Below are 14,287 nucleotides of genomic sequence, written 5' to 3'. Positions count from 1 at the left end.
ACCATGGCTTTGTCTGGAAGGATGTCTGGAAGGTCTCCCGGAAGTCTTCCGGTCTAATTAGCATATTACCCTTTTATTAGTATAATGTCACGAGCAGTTACAGAGTCAAGGAATTTGGAGATGCAAACAACTTCAGAAATCACCTAAATCATACAGCATTTACATGGTTGCTCCAGAGACACATGGTTGTCATGATCAAGATTGGAACAAGAACCATGTCCCCGAGTTCCCAAATTGGCACTGTTTCTACACTGAAAGTGGGACTGAAGACCTGAGACTGTTTGCATTTTATAAGACCGTCTTACTTCTCATGGTACTTCCTTAAAATGTAAATTTTAAACATCACACAGTAAAGCCTCATTAGGATGGACATCTATAATAATTTCACAACCCGAACTTGTTTGTTACGCTATTAGCAGAAACAGTTCTGGTTAAGAACTAAAATTGCTCACTGGCCAGGCAGCTCAATTGGTTAGAGTGTCATGCTGATATGCCAAAGTTGAAGGTTTAATCCCCACTCAGGACACATAAAAATATCAATCAATGAATGCATAAGTAAGTGGAACAACAAATCAATGTTTCTCTTTCTCTAAAATCAATAAAAAACAATTAAAAAAGAATTAAAATAACTAACATTTATACTTAATTTATATATCAGACTGACTGCCTACAAAATTAATTAGAATAAGTGAGGTTTAACTGTGTATACAACACACACACACACACACACACACACAGATAAAAGACATTTTTGGATTGTTTCAAAATGTTTCCAGAAGCCCATGTACTAATCCACAACTTCAAGATGACAGAAAAAACTTACCACTGCCAGCACTACCCTCTCTCTTGCCGCGGGAACCTCCGGGGCCATCTCTGCCAGACTTTATACGCTAGAACAAGAAGAAGATGAGTTTAAAAGAATAACTCATATTTCTTCAAAGTTGAATATGACTAAACATTGATTTTTAAATTAACATTACTATGTAACTCTGAAGACTTATACATTTCTGAAAGCTGGGGTCAAATTGATTATTACCTGAATCGCTTCTATAGGAATAAAGACTATGTTGTGTAACTTAGAGATTCAAAGTCTGCCCTCTAACATGCTGAGTGATCAGTCCTTGTCACACTCAAGTGGCACTTATACTTCAAACTGCAGTGAAATCTCTGCTTATACAAACATCCTAAAAACCAAATATTCTCTTTTTTAAAAAACTTGTTTTTATTGATTTTAGAGAGAGAGGGAGAGAGAAGGGTAGAGAGAGAGACAGAAACATTGATGAGAGAGAAACATCAATCTGCTGCCTCCTGCATGCCCCCTATTGGGGATTGAGCACCAACTGGCTCAATTCTAGGACCTCTTGGTTCATGGGTTGATGCTCAACCACTAAGCAACACTGGCCAGGCCCCAAATATTCTGTGGATGGGGAAGTTCAGGTTTAAACACAATCGTTTGGAATGGAGGGTGGGTAGAAGGGAAGAAAATCTATTAAAAGGCTATTTCCTGCATTGTTCTACTCTACAATGGTTGAACCTAAACTATTACAGGGCTAAAGGCAAAATGGCTTTTGAAATTCAACTTCTACAATAAATGTGCTATTAAAATCTCACAAAATGCCTAATCTGTTCAATTGTCTACTCTCTTAAACACAAACTCACCCTTAAAGAAAAATACCTCCAAGCTGTGACATTCTTAGGTTTCCTTTTATATTTTACCAGAGGCCTGATGCAGGAAATTCATGCAAGAGTAGGCCTTCCTTCCCCACCACTGCCGGCACCGGCTTCCCTCTGGCACCTGGGTCCCGGGCTTCCCCCAGGTTGCCGGCAGGCACCTGGGACCCGGGCCTTGGCCCTCACAGTCCCGGCTTCATCCAGAAGGTCGTCCGGAAGGACGTCTGGTCTAATTAGCATATTATGCTTTTATTATTATAGATTGCTTTGCATTTTGCTTAAGTGTTAGAATTTTTTAAAAAGAGCAAAGCCTTTAAAAATATTTTTATTGATTTTAGAGCAAGAGAAAGGAAGAGGGACAGAGAGATAGAAACATCGATGAGAGAGAAACATAATTGATCAGCTGCCTCCTGCACACCCCCTACTGGGGATAGAGCCCACAACCTGGAATGTGCGCCAACCAGAATCAAACTAGTGACCTCTTGGTTCATGGGCTGATGTTAAACCACTGAGCCCCACCGGCTGGGCAAGTATTAGAATTTTTATATCAACACGAATCTGCCTCAAGTCGCACTTTGACTGGTGTGAGGCAGGTCCTGACAGCAGGTAAAAGAGGAAGCTCTGGAATAATAACTGACAAAATGATTCTCATCACAGCAAAACTAAAATGTGAGGGAAGGAGCCACATAATGGGACACAGATCAGAAAGTGACAGAGGTCTACGTTTGTTGACATCGAAAGCTGTCCATGTTATTTTGGGGAAAACATATGGGGATTATAAGGCAGTATTTTTGTAAAAATTCAATTTTTGTAAAAAAAAGTCCCATTAAAAATATATGTATTGCTATTTTTGTGTATATTTGTAAAATGCCCAGGAAGACACATACCAAAATGCTAGTGTTCTCAAAGTACTAGGATGGATGATTTTCACGTCTTTCTTTATATATTTCTATTTGAATTAAAATATTACTTATAAAAGTAATCTACTTAACTTTTTAACAGAATGTTTATTTTTTAATAATATACTAAAAGTTGACATTCTTATTCTGAAAAAATATGATGCCATTCCCATTTTGGAAAAAAAAAAAGAGAGAAGGTACAAGACTAATGTAGATACAAATAAAATAATGGGACAAATTAAAAAACAGGCATTGAGAATAAGAAACATTTTTTCCTTTTACATCTACTGTTCAATATGAGCATATGACTAAATATGTCTTCTACTACTCTTCTGGAATTGGAATAAAACCAGAGCCTTACACATTCTACTCAGAGTGGAGGTTGAAAACCTGCCACCCATCAACTGTTACCTGTCCTTGATGAAGTGAGCACAGAACTCAAGGTTGAGGGTTTTCAAACTTGCATACCGATTTCATGTTTCTGACATCCAAGTGCATGATCATTTTTCTAGTGATGTCAATGACAGATTGAGACAAAAAATTAACTGCACCACAGATCGTTGAGAAGCATTGATCTAGAATACTCTTCCAATTTTACAGCTAATGAGAATGAGGTCAGAAGGAACAACTGTCCCTTCCGAGTCTCAGAGCTGGCCAATGATCAAGCCAGGAGAGAAGTCCAGGGTCCTGTCCACCACATTTGCACTTATTACATAAGACTTAGATATTTGTTCAATAGAACAAGTAGCAGTTAGTTGTTTCCTAGTTAAGGATTCCTAAGATTGGCTCTGACTTCAAATTCAAGAGAAAACTGCAAAAGAATGCATAAACCTGGCTGTAACTTCCTGTACTCAGACCTCTATGCACACTTCTTCGTAGAGATCTCCATACTTGCTTAACACTAGCTCCTCTAGGAATGATCTCTGAGTCCTCCTCTGAAGCAGAACCCTTCCACCTCTGTTCCCAGAGCTCGTTTCCCTCACATGCCCCGTGACCCTGGAAGAGGAACTGGTGTTCACCTTGCACTCCCATGTTACGAGTACCTTCAGCATGTGGCTGACTCTTACATGTCACTGTGTCTTCCACAGAGCACAGCATTGTGATAAATGTTTCCTGAGAGGCAACGCATGAAGATACTGACATCAATGGCCTTTAACAAAAAAGTGATTAGGAATCTACACCTGAAAAATGTAACTAATGCTCAAATTACCATTAATTTGATATCAACACTGCATATTTTCTTCCACATTTTTGTTAGACTTTGTAAATTCAATAATGCATAAAATGTGCAAGACATTCTTGTAGCTTTCATTAAATAAACTTTAAAACAAATTTTATTTCTTCTGTAAGTAAATTTTAAAGCCATGCCTTTATGAGATCTTATTACTAAACTAGAGGCCCAGTGCATGAAATTCCTGCACTGGGGGGGGGGGGGCCCTCACCCCAGCCTGCACCCTCTCGCAGTCTGTGAGACCTCGGGGGATGTCCGACTGATAGCTTAGGCCCGCTCCCTGCAGGCCTAAGCCATCAGTCGGCCATCCTTAGTGCTGCTGCAGAGGTGGGAGAGGCTCCCGCCACCGCTACTGCGCTCGCCAGCCATGAGCACTGAGTGGTGCTCCCCCTGTGGGAGCGCACTGACCAACAGAGGGCAGCTCCTGCATTGAGCGTCATAGCAACCGGTCATTCTGCCGTTCGGTCAATCTGCATATTAGCCTTTTATTATATAGGATCTCTTTTCTTTTAGGAAATATAATCAAAGGGTTTCTGCTCAAATAGATTGTATAGTTATTTTTATGCTTTTTGATAAAATTTAAACTTGAGGATAATACCAACTACATTTTACATTAGTTTTGAATGTCATATGATATTGTGGACAAAAGAAAGCATTTATTGAAATTGTTTGCTGATTTCTTTGGGGAGAAAATAGCAAATATTAGAACAGAATTTCTCTATTTCAATATTTTGAGAATTCAGAAATTTGATTTTTAAAATGGAATGAATTACTAAAGTACTCCTATTTTTGGACTAGCAATTAAAACTTCCTGTGTTCTGTAAATTATTTCTTTATCCATTTTCTTCTGCCTCCTAATAATTTCCTTTTGTTGTCTAATCCTCTTTAAAATTTTAGCTGACATTTTTCTCTTTTTCATATTTAAAACAGTGTCATCACTTCCTGTTCTTCCCATTTTGCTCTTTTCCGAAGAGTCAAGTTTGGCAGAAACCGAACCTCTCTTAAAACATAATACTGCTGTGGGGCCCAGTGTCCAAATGGTAAAGCAACTCCTGTCTGGCCCACTGGCCTGTGTCTGGAATCGCTTCCTGCTGGCACTAATGAATACACAATGTATGGAATTTCTTCTTACTCAGAATGTGATCCCTCAACAACAAATGTGAGAACGGTCTTCTTTTCCATAATAGTTCCAGGAAGATGACGAATTTCTTTGATGAATTACTCTATATAAACAACCTTCTGGCTTTAACATCTTAAAAAAAGGCAGTAGGGGCTCAGGGAGACACATTAATCCTGAACCAAATAAACCTGAATCAATTTATCTTTCTTTCTTAGGTTTATACAAATTCTTTTCCATTTGAAAAATTTAAAAAAAATTCATGGCCTGATTTATTTTATGTCTACACCCCTCCTGTAAATCAGATTCCATACCCTAGCTGTCTTTTTATTATCTGCAAGGTGACCCTTTGGGAGCATAAACTGTACAATAGTGCTTCTCAGACTTTGGTTAATATAAAAATTACCTGGAGAATTATTTTAAAAAGCACATACACAGATTTTTGGATCAATACCCAGAGACTGTAATTCTGGAGTAGGGTTTGGGTAGTTTGTAATTCTAACTACAAGTGATTCTGAAGCTCTACTGGTCCACAGACCACACTTGACTAGCACTGTTCTGAGACCCTAATTCCTATGGTGAGTTGATGGTAAGGTACATTTTGATCTAATCCATTGCACAAAATAGCAACTTTGCTGGATGAAGAATAAATAAGGACTGTATACAACTAAAAATGATGACTTGTATCACTCTCTTTCTCTGCTCTTCCCAAGGTGTCAGGCACAGTGTTAGGAGGCAGGATTTGAATCTCAGGTCTGCCCCCAATACCTGGTGACCTGCAGAAAGTTACTAGCCATTACAGGACTCAGTTTTCTTACCTGTAAAAAGTAGTAATAATCACACCATATCCAACATCATAGGATTATTGGGGTGATCACAGTAGTTGAGGCATGTAAATTGCTTAGAACAATGCCTGCACTTAACCATGAAACAAATACATGTTAGCTGTCGTTATTAATGTCTAGTTAAGCAGTGTAGTAAAGTAGAATTAAAGGAAAACCTGTCACCAAAAGATTGCTGACATCATTCAGGAGGTTATCAGGTAAAGATTTTTTTTAAAAAAAAATCAGACATAGAAAGCTACCAACTATAAAAAAGACATGCACCTGTCTAAAGATGTGGAAATATTTAAAGAAATCAAGATATATCTATATAACAGGGTATTATAGAGGCATCAACAATGATTTGATGAAGAAATTTTAATTACATAGGAAAAATGTTAAGGACAGATTCTAAACAAGAAACAGAAAAAAAGTAACATAAAGTTTTAAGTTCAAATTTAGAAAAGGAACTTATTATATTTTGTTTCATGACTATTATTATGTTTTGTGCTCTACAAGCCAGGAAAGAGCTCCCTATGCCCTGGGTTCACAACCTAGAGAAGAAACTGAGACATGCAACAATTAACTGAGAAGCTGGCTCTCAGATATATGAGAATTCTTTCTCTTTAAGCTTTTTCTTCTTCCTAGGACCTTCCTTGTCAACTAACTTTCCCCCTCCACTTTGTGTTTATAAGCAAAACATAAAAAGAGAAAACATCAGGAAAATGTTTCTTTGACATAAAATTTAATGAGGAGTACTGAAGAATGATAGAGAAATTGATTTCAAGGAAAATGAAGACAGTGCTTTGTGGATGAGGACAGAGCTTTAACTTGAAAGATGAAGGTATAACAAAGTGGAAAGGGAATATATTAAGGAGAAGCTAAGAGAACATAAATGACACTGGGTTTTATACAGATTACAATAAGAATAGTGATAAAATATTACTGAAAGAAGTTTCGCTTCAGCACAGGGAGACATTAATTTGGTAAGGTAAACATTGGATGATCTAAATGCATCAATGATAACTCATAGGGTAACAAGCTTAATAAAGTATTCTTTTTTTAAAAAAATTATTTATTGTTGAAAGTATTACATATGTCCCCCTTTTCCCCGTTGACTCCCTCTAGCCCCCTCTCCCGTCCCAGGCCTTCAGCGCCCTATTGTGTGTCTATGGTTATGCATATTTGCATACAAGGTCCTTGGTTGATTACCTCACACCCAACCACCCTCCCCTGCCTTCCCTCTGAGATTCTGCACTCTGTTCCATGCCTCCATGTCTCTGGATCCACTCCATTCATCTGTTTATTTTGTTACTTAGATTCCACACGAGTGCGATCATGTGATACTTGTCTTTCTCTGACTGACATTTCACTCAGCATGATACTCTCCAGGTCCCTCCATGCTGTCTCAAAGGGTAAGAGATTATTCTTCTTTACTGCTGCATAGTATTCTATGGTATAAATGTACCAGAGCTTTTTTATCCACTCATCTACTGATGGGCACTTGGGCTGTTTCCAGATTTAGCTATGGTAAATTGTGCTGCTATGAACATAGGGGTGCATACATTCTTTCTGATTGGTGCTTTGGGTTTCTTAGGCTATATTCCCAGAAGTGGGATCCCTGGGTTAGATGGCAGTTCCATTTTTAATTTTTTGAGGAAACTCCATAGTGTTTCCCATAATGGTTGCACCAGTCTGCATTCCCACCAGCCATGTATGAGGGTTCCCTTTTCTCCACATCCTCGCCAGCACTTATCATTTGTTGATGGTAGCCATTATGACAAGTGTGAGATGGTACCTCATTGACGTTTTGATTTGTATCTCTCGCATGATTAGTGACTTTGAGCATTTTTTTCATATGTTTCTTGGCCTTCTGTATGTCCTCTTTGGAGAAGTGAATAGTTAGGTCCTTTGCCCATTTTTAAATTAGATTGATTGTCTTCCTTTTGTTAAGTTGTATGAGTTCCTTATATATTTTGGATATTAACCCTTTATCAGATGTATCATTGGCAAATATGTTCTCCCTTTTCATTTGGATTTTGGTTTCTTTTGCTGTGCAGAAGCTTTTTATTTTGATGTAATCCCATTTGTTTATTTTCTCCCTGGTTTCCTTTACCCTAGGATATGTTATCAGCAAATATAATGCCTGAGATTTTGCTGCCAATGATTTCTTCTAAAATTTTTATGGTTTCACAACTTACATTTAAGTTTTTTTGAGTTTATTCTTATGTATGGTGTAAGTTTGTGATCTAGTTTCTTTCTTCCTTTTCTTTTTGCATGTATCTGTCCAATTTTCCCAACACCAATTATTGAAGAGACTGTCTTTACTTTTACTCCATTGTATCCTCTTGCCCCTTTTGTCAAATGGTAATTGAGCATCATGGCTTGGGTCGATTTCTGGGTTCTCCATTCTGCTCCATTGATCTATAGGCCTGTTCTTTTTTTTTTTTTTGTGAGAATATAAGTTATTTTATTTTATTTTTTTTCCTTTATTTTTTTTATTAAATCTTTATTGTTCAGATTATTACATTTGTTCCTCTTTTTCCCCCCCATAACTCCCCTCCTTCCAGCTCCCACCCCATCCTCCGCCCACACTCCCCACCGTCCTCATCCATAGGTGCACGATTTTTGTCCAGTCTCTTCCCGCATCTCCCACACCCCTTTTCCCCCCAAGAGTAGTCAGTCCATTCCCTTTCTATGTCCCTGATTCTATTATAATCACCAGTTCATTCTGTACATCAGGTTATTTATTCACTTGATTCTTAGATTCACTTGTTGATAGATGCATATTTGTTGTTCATAATTTGTATCTTTACCTTTTTCTTCTTCTTCCTCTTCTTAAAGGATACCTTTCGGCATTTCATATAATACTGGTTTGGTGGTGATGAACTCTTTTAGCTTTTCCTTATCTGTGAAGCTCTTTATCTGACCTTCAATTCTGAATGATAGCTTTGCTGGATAAAGTAATCTTGGTTGTAGGTTCTTGCTATTCATCACTTTGAATATTTCTTGCCACTCCCTTCTGGCCTGCAAAGTTTCTGTTGAGAAATCAGCTGACAGTCGTATGGGTATTCCCTTGTAGGTAACTGAGTTTCTTTCTCTTGCTGCTTTTAAGATTCTCTCTTTGTCTTTTGCTCTTGGCATTTTAATTATGATGTGTCTTGGTGTGGTCCTCTTTGGATTCCTTTTGTTTGGGGTTCTCTGCGCTTCCTAGACCTGTAAGTCTATTTCTTTCACCAGGTGGGGGAAGTTTTCTGTCATTATTTCTTCAAATAGGTTTTCAATATCTTGCTCTCTCTCATCTTCTGGTACCCCTATAATTCGGATGTTGGTACATTTGAAGCTGTCCCAGAGGCTCCTTACACTATCTTCGTATTTTTGGGTTCTTTTTTCATTTTGCTTTTCCGGTTGGGTGTTTCTCGCTTCTTCGCATTTCAAATCTTTGACTTGATTCTTGCACTCCTCTGGTCTGCTGTTGGGAGTCTGTATAATATTCTTTATTTCAGTCAGTGTATGCTTACTTTCTAGATGGTCCTTTATCACACCATCGAGGGTCTCATTAGATTTCCTGTACATCTCATCAAGTTTATCGACAGACTCTAGAAGCCTCTTGAGAGACCTCAAAAGTGTGGTTCTGAACTCAATATCCTCCCTTGATAGTTTTGTCCTGTTTCTTTGTCTCCGCATTTTTTACGCTTTCTTGGTACACCCCCTAGTGGTCTTTGTGCGCAGTCTTGTTGTAGTTAAGCCTTGATTGTTATAGTTAATACTAGAGGGATTTGGACTCCAGGCCGACTGGCTGTGATAATCAGCTGTGTCTGCAGTGGAAGAACTTGTGTCCTCTAGGGAGGTGCTAATCTAGCCTTTGCCTGAGGCTATCCGGCAAATGCCTCTGTGCAGGGCTTGGGCGGGGCGGGTCCCAAGGGATCAACAGGGCGGAGGAGGGAGCAGTTATGGCTGCTCTCAGTCCGTCCCCAGGGGCTCTGCCTCTCTGTCCCAGCAACCGCTGCAAACCTCGGAGGGACCGTAGCCAGACAGTCCTGCTTCTCCCGTTTGAGTCTGGGTCCCTAGAGACTCGCCGGGATCTGGAGCTCAGAGTCTGAGGCTCCCTCCGGATTGAAACAGACAACCACGCCCTCAGCCACCAGCCCGCGCCGCGCGCACTCCACACCTTAGTGTTTTACTTCAGCACTGCGCCTCCTCTGATTCTCGGTTCCTCCTAGTTGTAGAACTTCCACTCAGCCAGCCTTCCTGTGGTTCTGGATGATGTCTGTTCCGTCTTTTAGTTGTATTTTGAAGTGGTTGTTCGAGGCAGCAAACTCCGGCGTTAACCTATGCCGCCATCTTGGTTTCTCTATAGGCCTGTTCTTATGGCAGTATCAGGTTGTTTTTAGTACAGTGGCTTTGTAGTATAACTTGATATCTGGTATTGTGATTCCTCCAACTTTGTTCTTCTTTCTCAGGATTGCTACAGCTATTTGGGGTCTTTTTTGGCTCCATATAAATTTTTTGGATATTTGTTCTAGATCTGTGAAATATCTTGTTGGTATTCTAATAAGGATTGCATTGAATCTGTAGATTGCTTTGGGTCATATGGACATTTTAATGATGTTGATTCTACCATTCCAGGAACACGGTATATTCTTCCACTTGTTTATATCTTCCTCTATGTCTTTTTTCAATGCCCTGTTTTCTGAGTACATGTCTTTTACCTCCTTGGTTAAGTTTATTCCTAAGTATCTTAATTTCTTTGTTGCAATGGTAAATGAGATTGTGGTTTTTAATTTGTGGGTTTTTTTTTTAGTTTTTCTTTCTGAGAGATTGTTATTGATGTATAAAAATGCCATCAATTTCTGGGTGTTAATTTCATATCCTGCTACATTGCCAAATTCACATATTAAATCTAGCAGTTTTTTTTTTTGTGTGTGGAGTCTTTAGCATTTTCTATGTACAATATCATGTCAATAATGTCACTTTTATTTCCTCCTTTCCAGTTTGGATTTCTTTTCTGTTTTCTTCTTGTCTGAGAGCTGTGGCTAGGACTTCCAGGAGTATGTTGAATAAGTATGGTGAAAGCAGACTTCCCAATCTTGTCCCTGTTCTTAGGGGGGAATATTTTTAGTTTTTGTCCATTGTGTATAATGTTGGCTGTAGGTTTGTCATTGATGGCCATTATTATGTTGAGGGATGTTCCCTCTATCCCACTATGATGAGAGTTTTTATCAAAAATAGGTGTTGGATTTTGTTGAATGTTTTTGCATATACTGATATGATTATGTGATTTTTTTCTTTCAATTTGTTTATGTGATATATCACATTTATTGTTTTGCGAATATTGTACCAGCTTTGCATCCCTGTAATAAATCCCACTTGGTATTGGTGTATGATCTTTTTAATATATTGCTGGATCTGATTTGCTAATATTTTGTTGAGGATTTGAGCATCTATGTTAATCAGGGATATTGGCCTGTAATTATCTTTCTTTGTAGTGTCTTTATCTGGTTTTGGGATTAGGATAATGCTGGGCTCATTAAAAAAAAGCTTGGAGGTGTTCTTTCCTCTTGGAATTTTTGGAATATTATCTTCTCTTTGTGGTAATCCTATGATGTGGATGTTGTTACGTTTCATGTTATTTCAAAGTTCCCTTAAAGTACTCCTCTACTTTTTAATTCTTTTTGCTTCTTTAATAGGGTGATTTTTTTCTATCTTGTCTTCCAAGTCATTGATTCGATCTTCTGTCTCATTTAATCTACTTTTAATTCCTTCCAGTGTATTCTTGATGTCAGCTTTGTTATTCTTCAGTTCCAACTGACTCTTATTTATGGTTTCTATTTCTTGTTTTATGCTGCTGTAGTTCCCACCAAGTTTCTTGATATTCTCACTAAGTTCCTTGAACATCCTTATAATCATGACATTGAACTCTATATCTGGTAATTTGCTTTTCTCCATTTAGTTTAGCTCTCTTTCTGGAGTTTCCTCTTTTTCTTTCATTTGGGGATAGTTTCTTTGTCTCCCGCTTTTTGTTTACCCTTTGTATTTGTTTCTATGTGGTAGATCAAACTGCTTTGCCTCCCAGTCTTTGTGGTATGGCTCAATGTAGTCAGTGTTTTGTGGGACCTAGTGGTGCAGTTCCTCAGATCTTCTGAGCTGGTTGCTCTAGGAATTTCCCTTATGTGAATTATTTGGGTTCTCCTGTTGTAATTGGGTCTTATTTTTGTCCCGTTCATGGGTGGAAGCTCCTCTCAGGCAGGCTGACTGTAAGGCTCACCCCAGACCACTTGGTGAGAACTATTGTGCAGGTGGTGTCACAACAAAATAAAACAACAAAACAAGAAACAAAACATAAGCATACACAAGACCCCTAAAACAACAACAAAAACAACCAGAAAAGAAGAGGAAATTAGGAAGGAAAAATGAGAGTAATAGAATAAAAGAAAAAAAAAACTATGAGGAGGAAAAAAGGGGGAAGAAAAAGGAATATAGAAGGGCAGAGATGAAAGAAAGAAAATAGGAATAAAGAATAGGGGGAGGAAAATAGTATAAAATAAAAAAGGAAGAAAATAGAGGAGAAAACAGATAGAAAAAAACTAAAAAGGAAAAACAAAGAGAAAACAGGAAAAAGAAGAAAACAAAATAGGGTAAGAAAAGGGAAAATTATATTAATAGAATAAAAGAAAAAAAAAACTATGAGGAGGAAAAAAGGGGGAAGAAAAAGGAATATAGAAGGGCAGAGATGAAAGAAAGAAAATAGGAATAAAGAATAGGGGGAGGAAAATAGTATAAAATAAAAAAGGAAGAAAATAGAGGAGAAAACAGATAGAAAAAAACTAAAAAGGAAAAACAAAGAGAAAACAGGAAAAAGAAGAAAACAAAATAGGGTAAGAAAAGGGAAAATTATATTTATGAAATAAAAAGAGAAACTAAAATAATAATCAATAAAGAAGATAAGAAAGATAAAGAAAAAAAGTAAAGTGGCATTCATCTCAGCAGAGTTTAGTGTCTCCTGGGAGGTCCCTTTGGGTCCTGCTCTTCTGATTACTGAGGCTATTTTGTCTGCTATTTCTGGACTTCCCAGGAGGTACTTAGGTGCTAACCACTGTGAGAAACTGTCATCCTTTGGCTCTCAGCAACCTGTTTGAAGCTTCAACCTATACAGTTTGTATCATTCTCCATAGGACTTTATGTGGGAGGGTCCCAGCTGCACCCTAAGGCCATTTTGTTAGCAGCTCAGGACCCATTTATGTGTCAGTAACCTTCTGCCTCCACCTGTCTTTTCCTGACAGCCAGCTGTCAATCTTAATCATTCAGTCTGTTTCTGAAAGGGCTTTAGGCAGAATCAGGAGTACAGACCTCTAGGTCTTCAATGAGGGGGAGGTGTCATTCAGATTTCAGGGAAAGTGATGGGTGTGTTTCCCTGTTCCAGAGCTACTCCTCTGAGAATGTCTCAGAATATTTCCCTGCCTTTGGCTGGGCAGAGATCCTACTATGCAGTCCAGTGGGATCAGCTGGAAACCGGGAGTTTTGGGGAAGCACCAAATTCCCAGGATGTGGGGCAGACAGCCCCACCCCAAACCAGTCACCGATGCTCCCTGAGACTGTTTAAACCCACAGGCGTGGCCTCTGCTGCTGTCTCCTCTGCAAAGGTAGATGCATGGTGTGGCAGGCAGGGCTCCTGAGCATGGGGCGGGTAATATCACTAGAGCAGGTTTGTTCCCCCTTTTCCTGACTATGGTTCTGGGAGGAGCTGCAGCACCTCTCATGAAAAATGGCTGTTTCAATTTGGGGGGGATACGACCAAATGCAGGTCTCCTGGTCACTGCTTTTCCATGTCTCCAGAAGGACAGATTAAAACAATTTTCCAAGCTCTGCATTTAAGACCAGCTATAAAACTTGCATTGCCCACATGATAAATTAGATACAAACATTGCAGCAATGTTTGGAGTAGTCTTGTAAAGCAGTCTTCTCTTGACTTCAGAATAGGCAGAGTAGGTCAGGTAGACAAGATAATTGGGAATTTTAGCTTTGCCACCGGAATGATGCACAAACTACTCAGTCACTCATAGTTTGAGAAGAACTGCGGGTTGTCAGGACGAGGCTGTGGTGAGCATCGACAGGCCCTGCAACAGTGAGACTGCCCCTCTTTGTGGGGCTGGGCAGCATGGCACTGGTGTTGTGCCCCTGCAGCCTGGCAGTCCATTGTTATTACAATATTATTGACTGTATTCCTTATGCTGTACTTTACATCTACACGATTTTTCTGTAACTACCAATTTGTACTTAATCTTTTAAAATAAAATCCCCCAATCCCTATCCTATTTGGAAACTGTCAAAATGGTGTCTGTATCTATGAGTCTGTTTCTGTTCTGCTACTTCATTTAGCTTTTTAGATTCCACATATAAGTAAAATCATATGGTATTTGCCTTTCTCTGTCTGACTTATTTCACTCGACACAATACCCTCTAAGTTCATCCATGTTGTCATTTTTTTTTAATGGCTGAGTCATATTTGATTGTATATATGCACACTTCTTTATCCATTCATCTATCA

At 38.8% G+C, this 14,287-nt stretch overlaps 1 protein-coding gene across 1 annotated transcript in view; it reads right to left on the bottom strand.

Annotated features, from left to right (window-relative positions):
- Positions 1–14,287, bottom strand: part of IFT88 (intraflagellar transport 88) — a 160,377-nt gene that overhangs the window by 41,769 nt on the left and 104,321 nt on the right. Inside the window, 1 exon segment of the mRNA XM_006085499.3 lies at positions 824–890. Coding sequence (XP_006085561.1) covers positions 824–890 — 67 coding nt within the window.

Source organism: Myotis lucifugus, unplaced genomic scaffold, assembly GCF_000147115.1.
Source record: "Myotis lucifugus unplaced genomic scaffold, Myoluc2.0 scaffold_19, whole genome shotgun sequence".
Taxonomy (NCBI): Eukaryota; Metazoa; Chordata; class Mammalia; order Chiroptera; family Vespertilionidae; genus Myotis; species Myotis lucifugus.
Note: the sequence above shows the minus strand (reverse complement) of the source record. Positions and strands in the feature narration are given on the sequence as shown.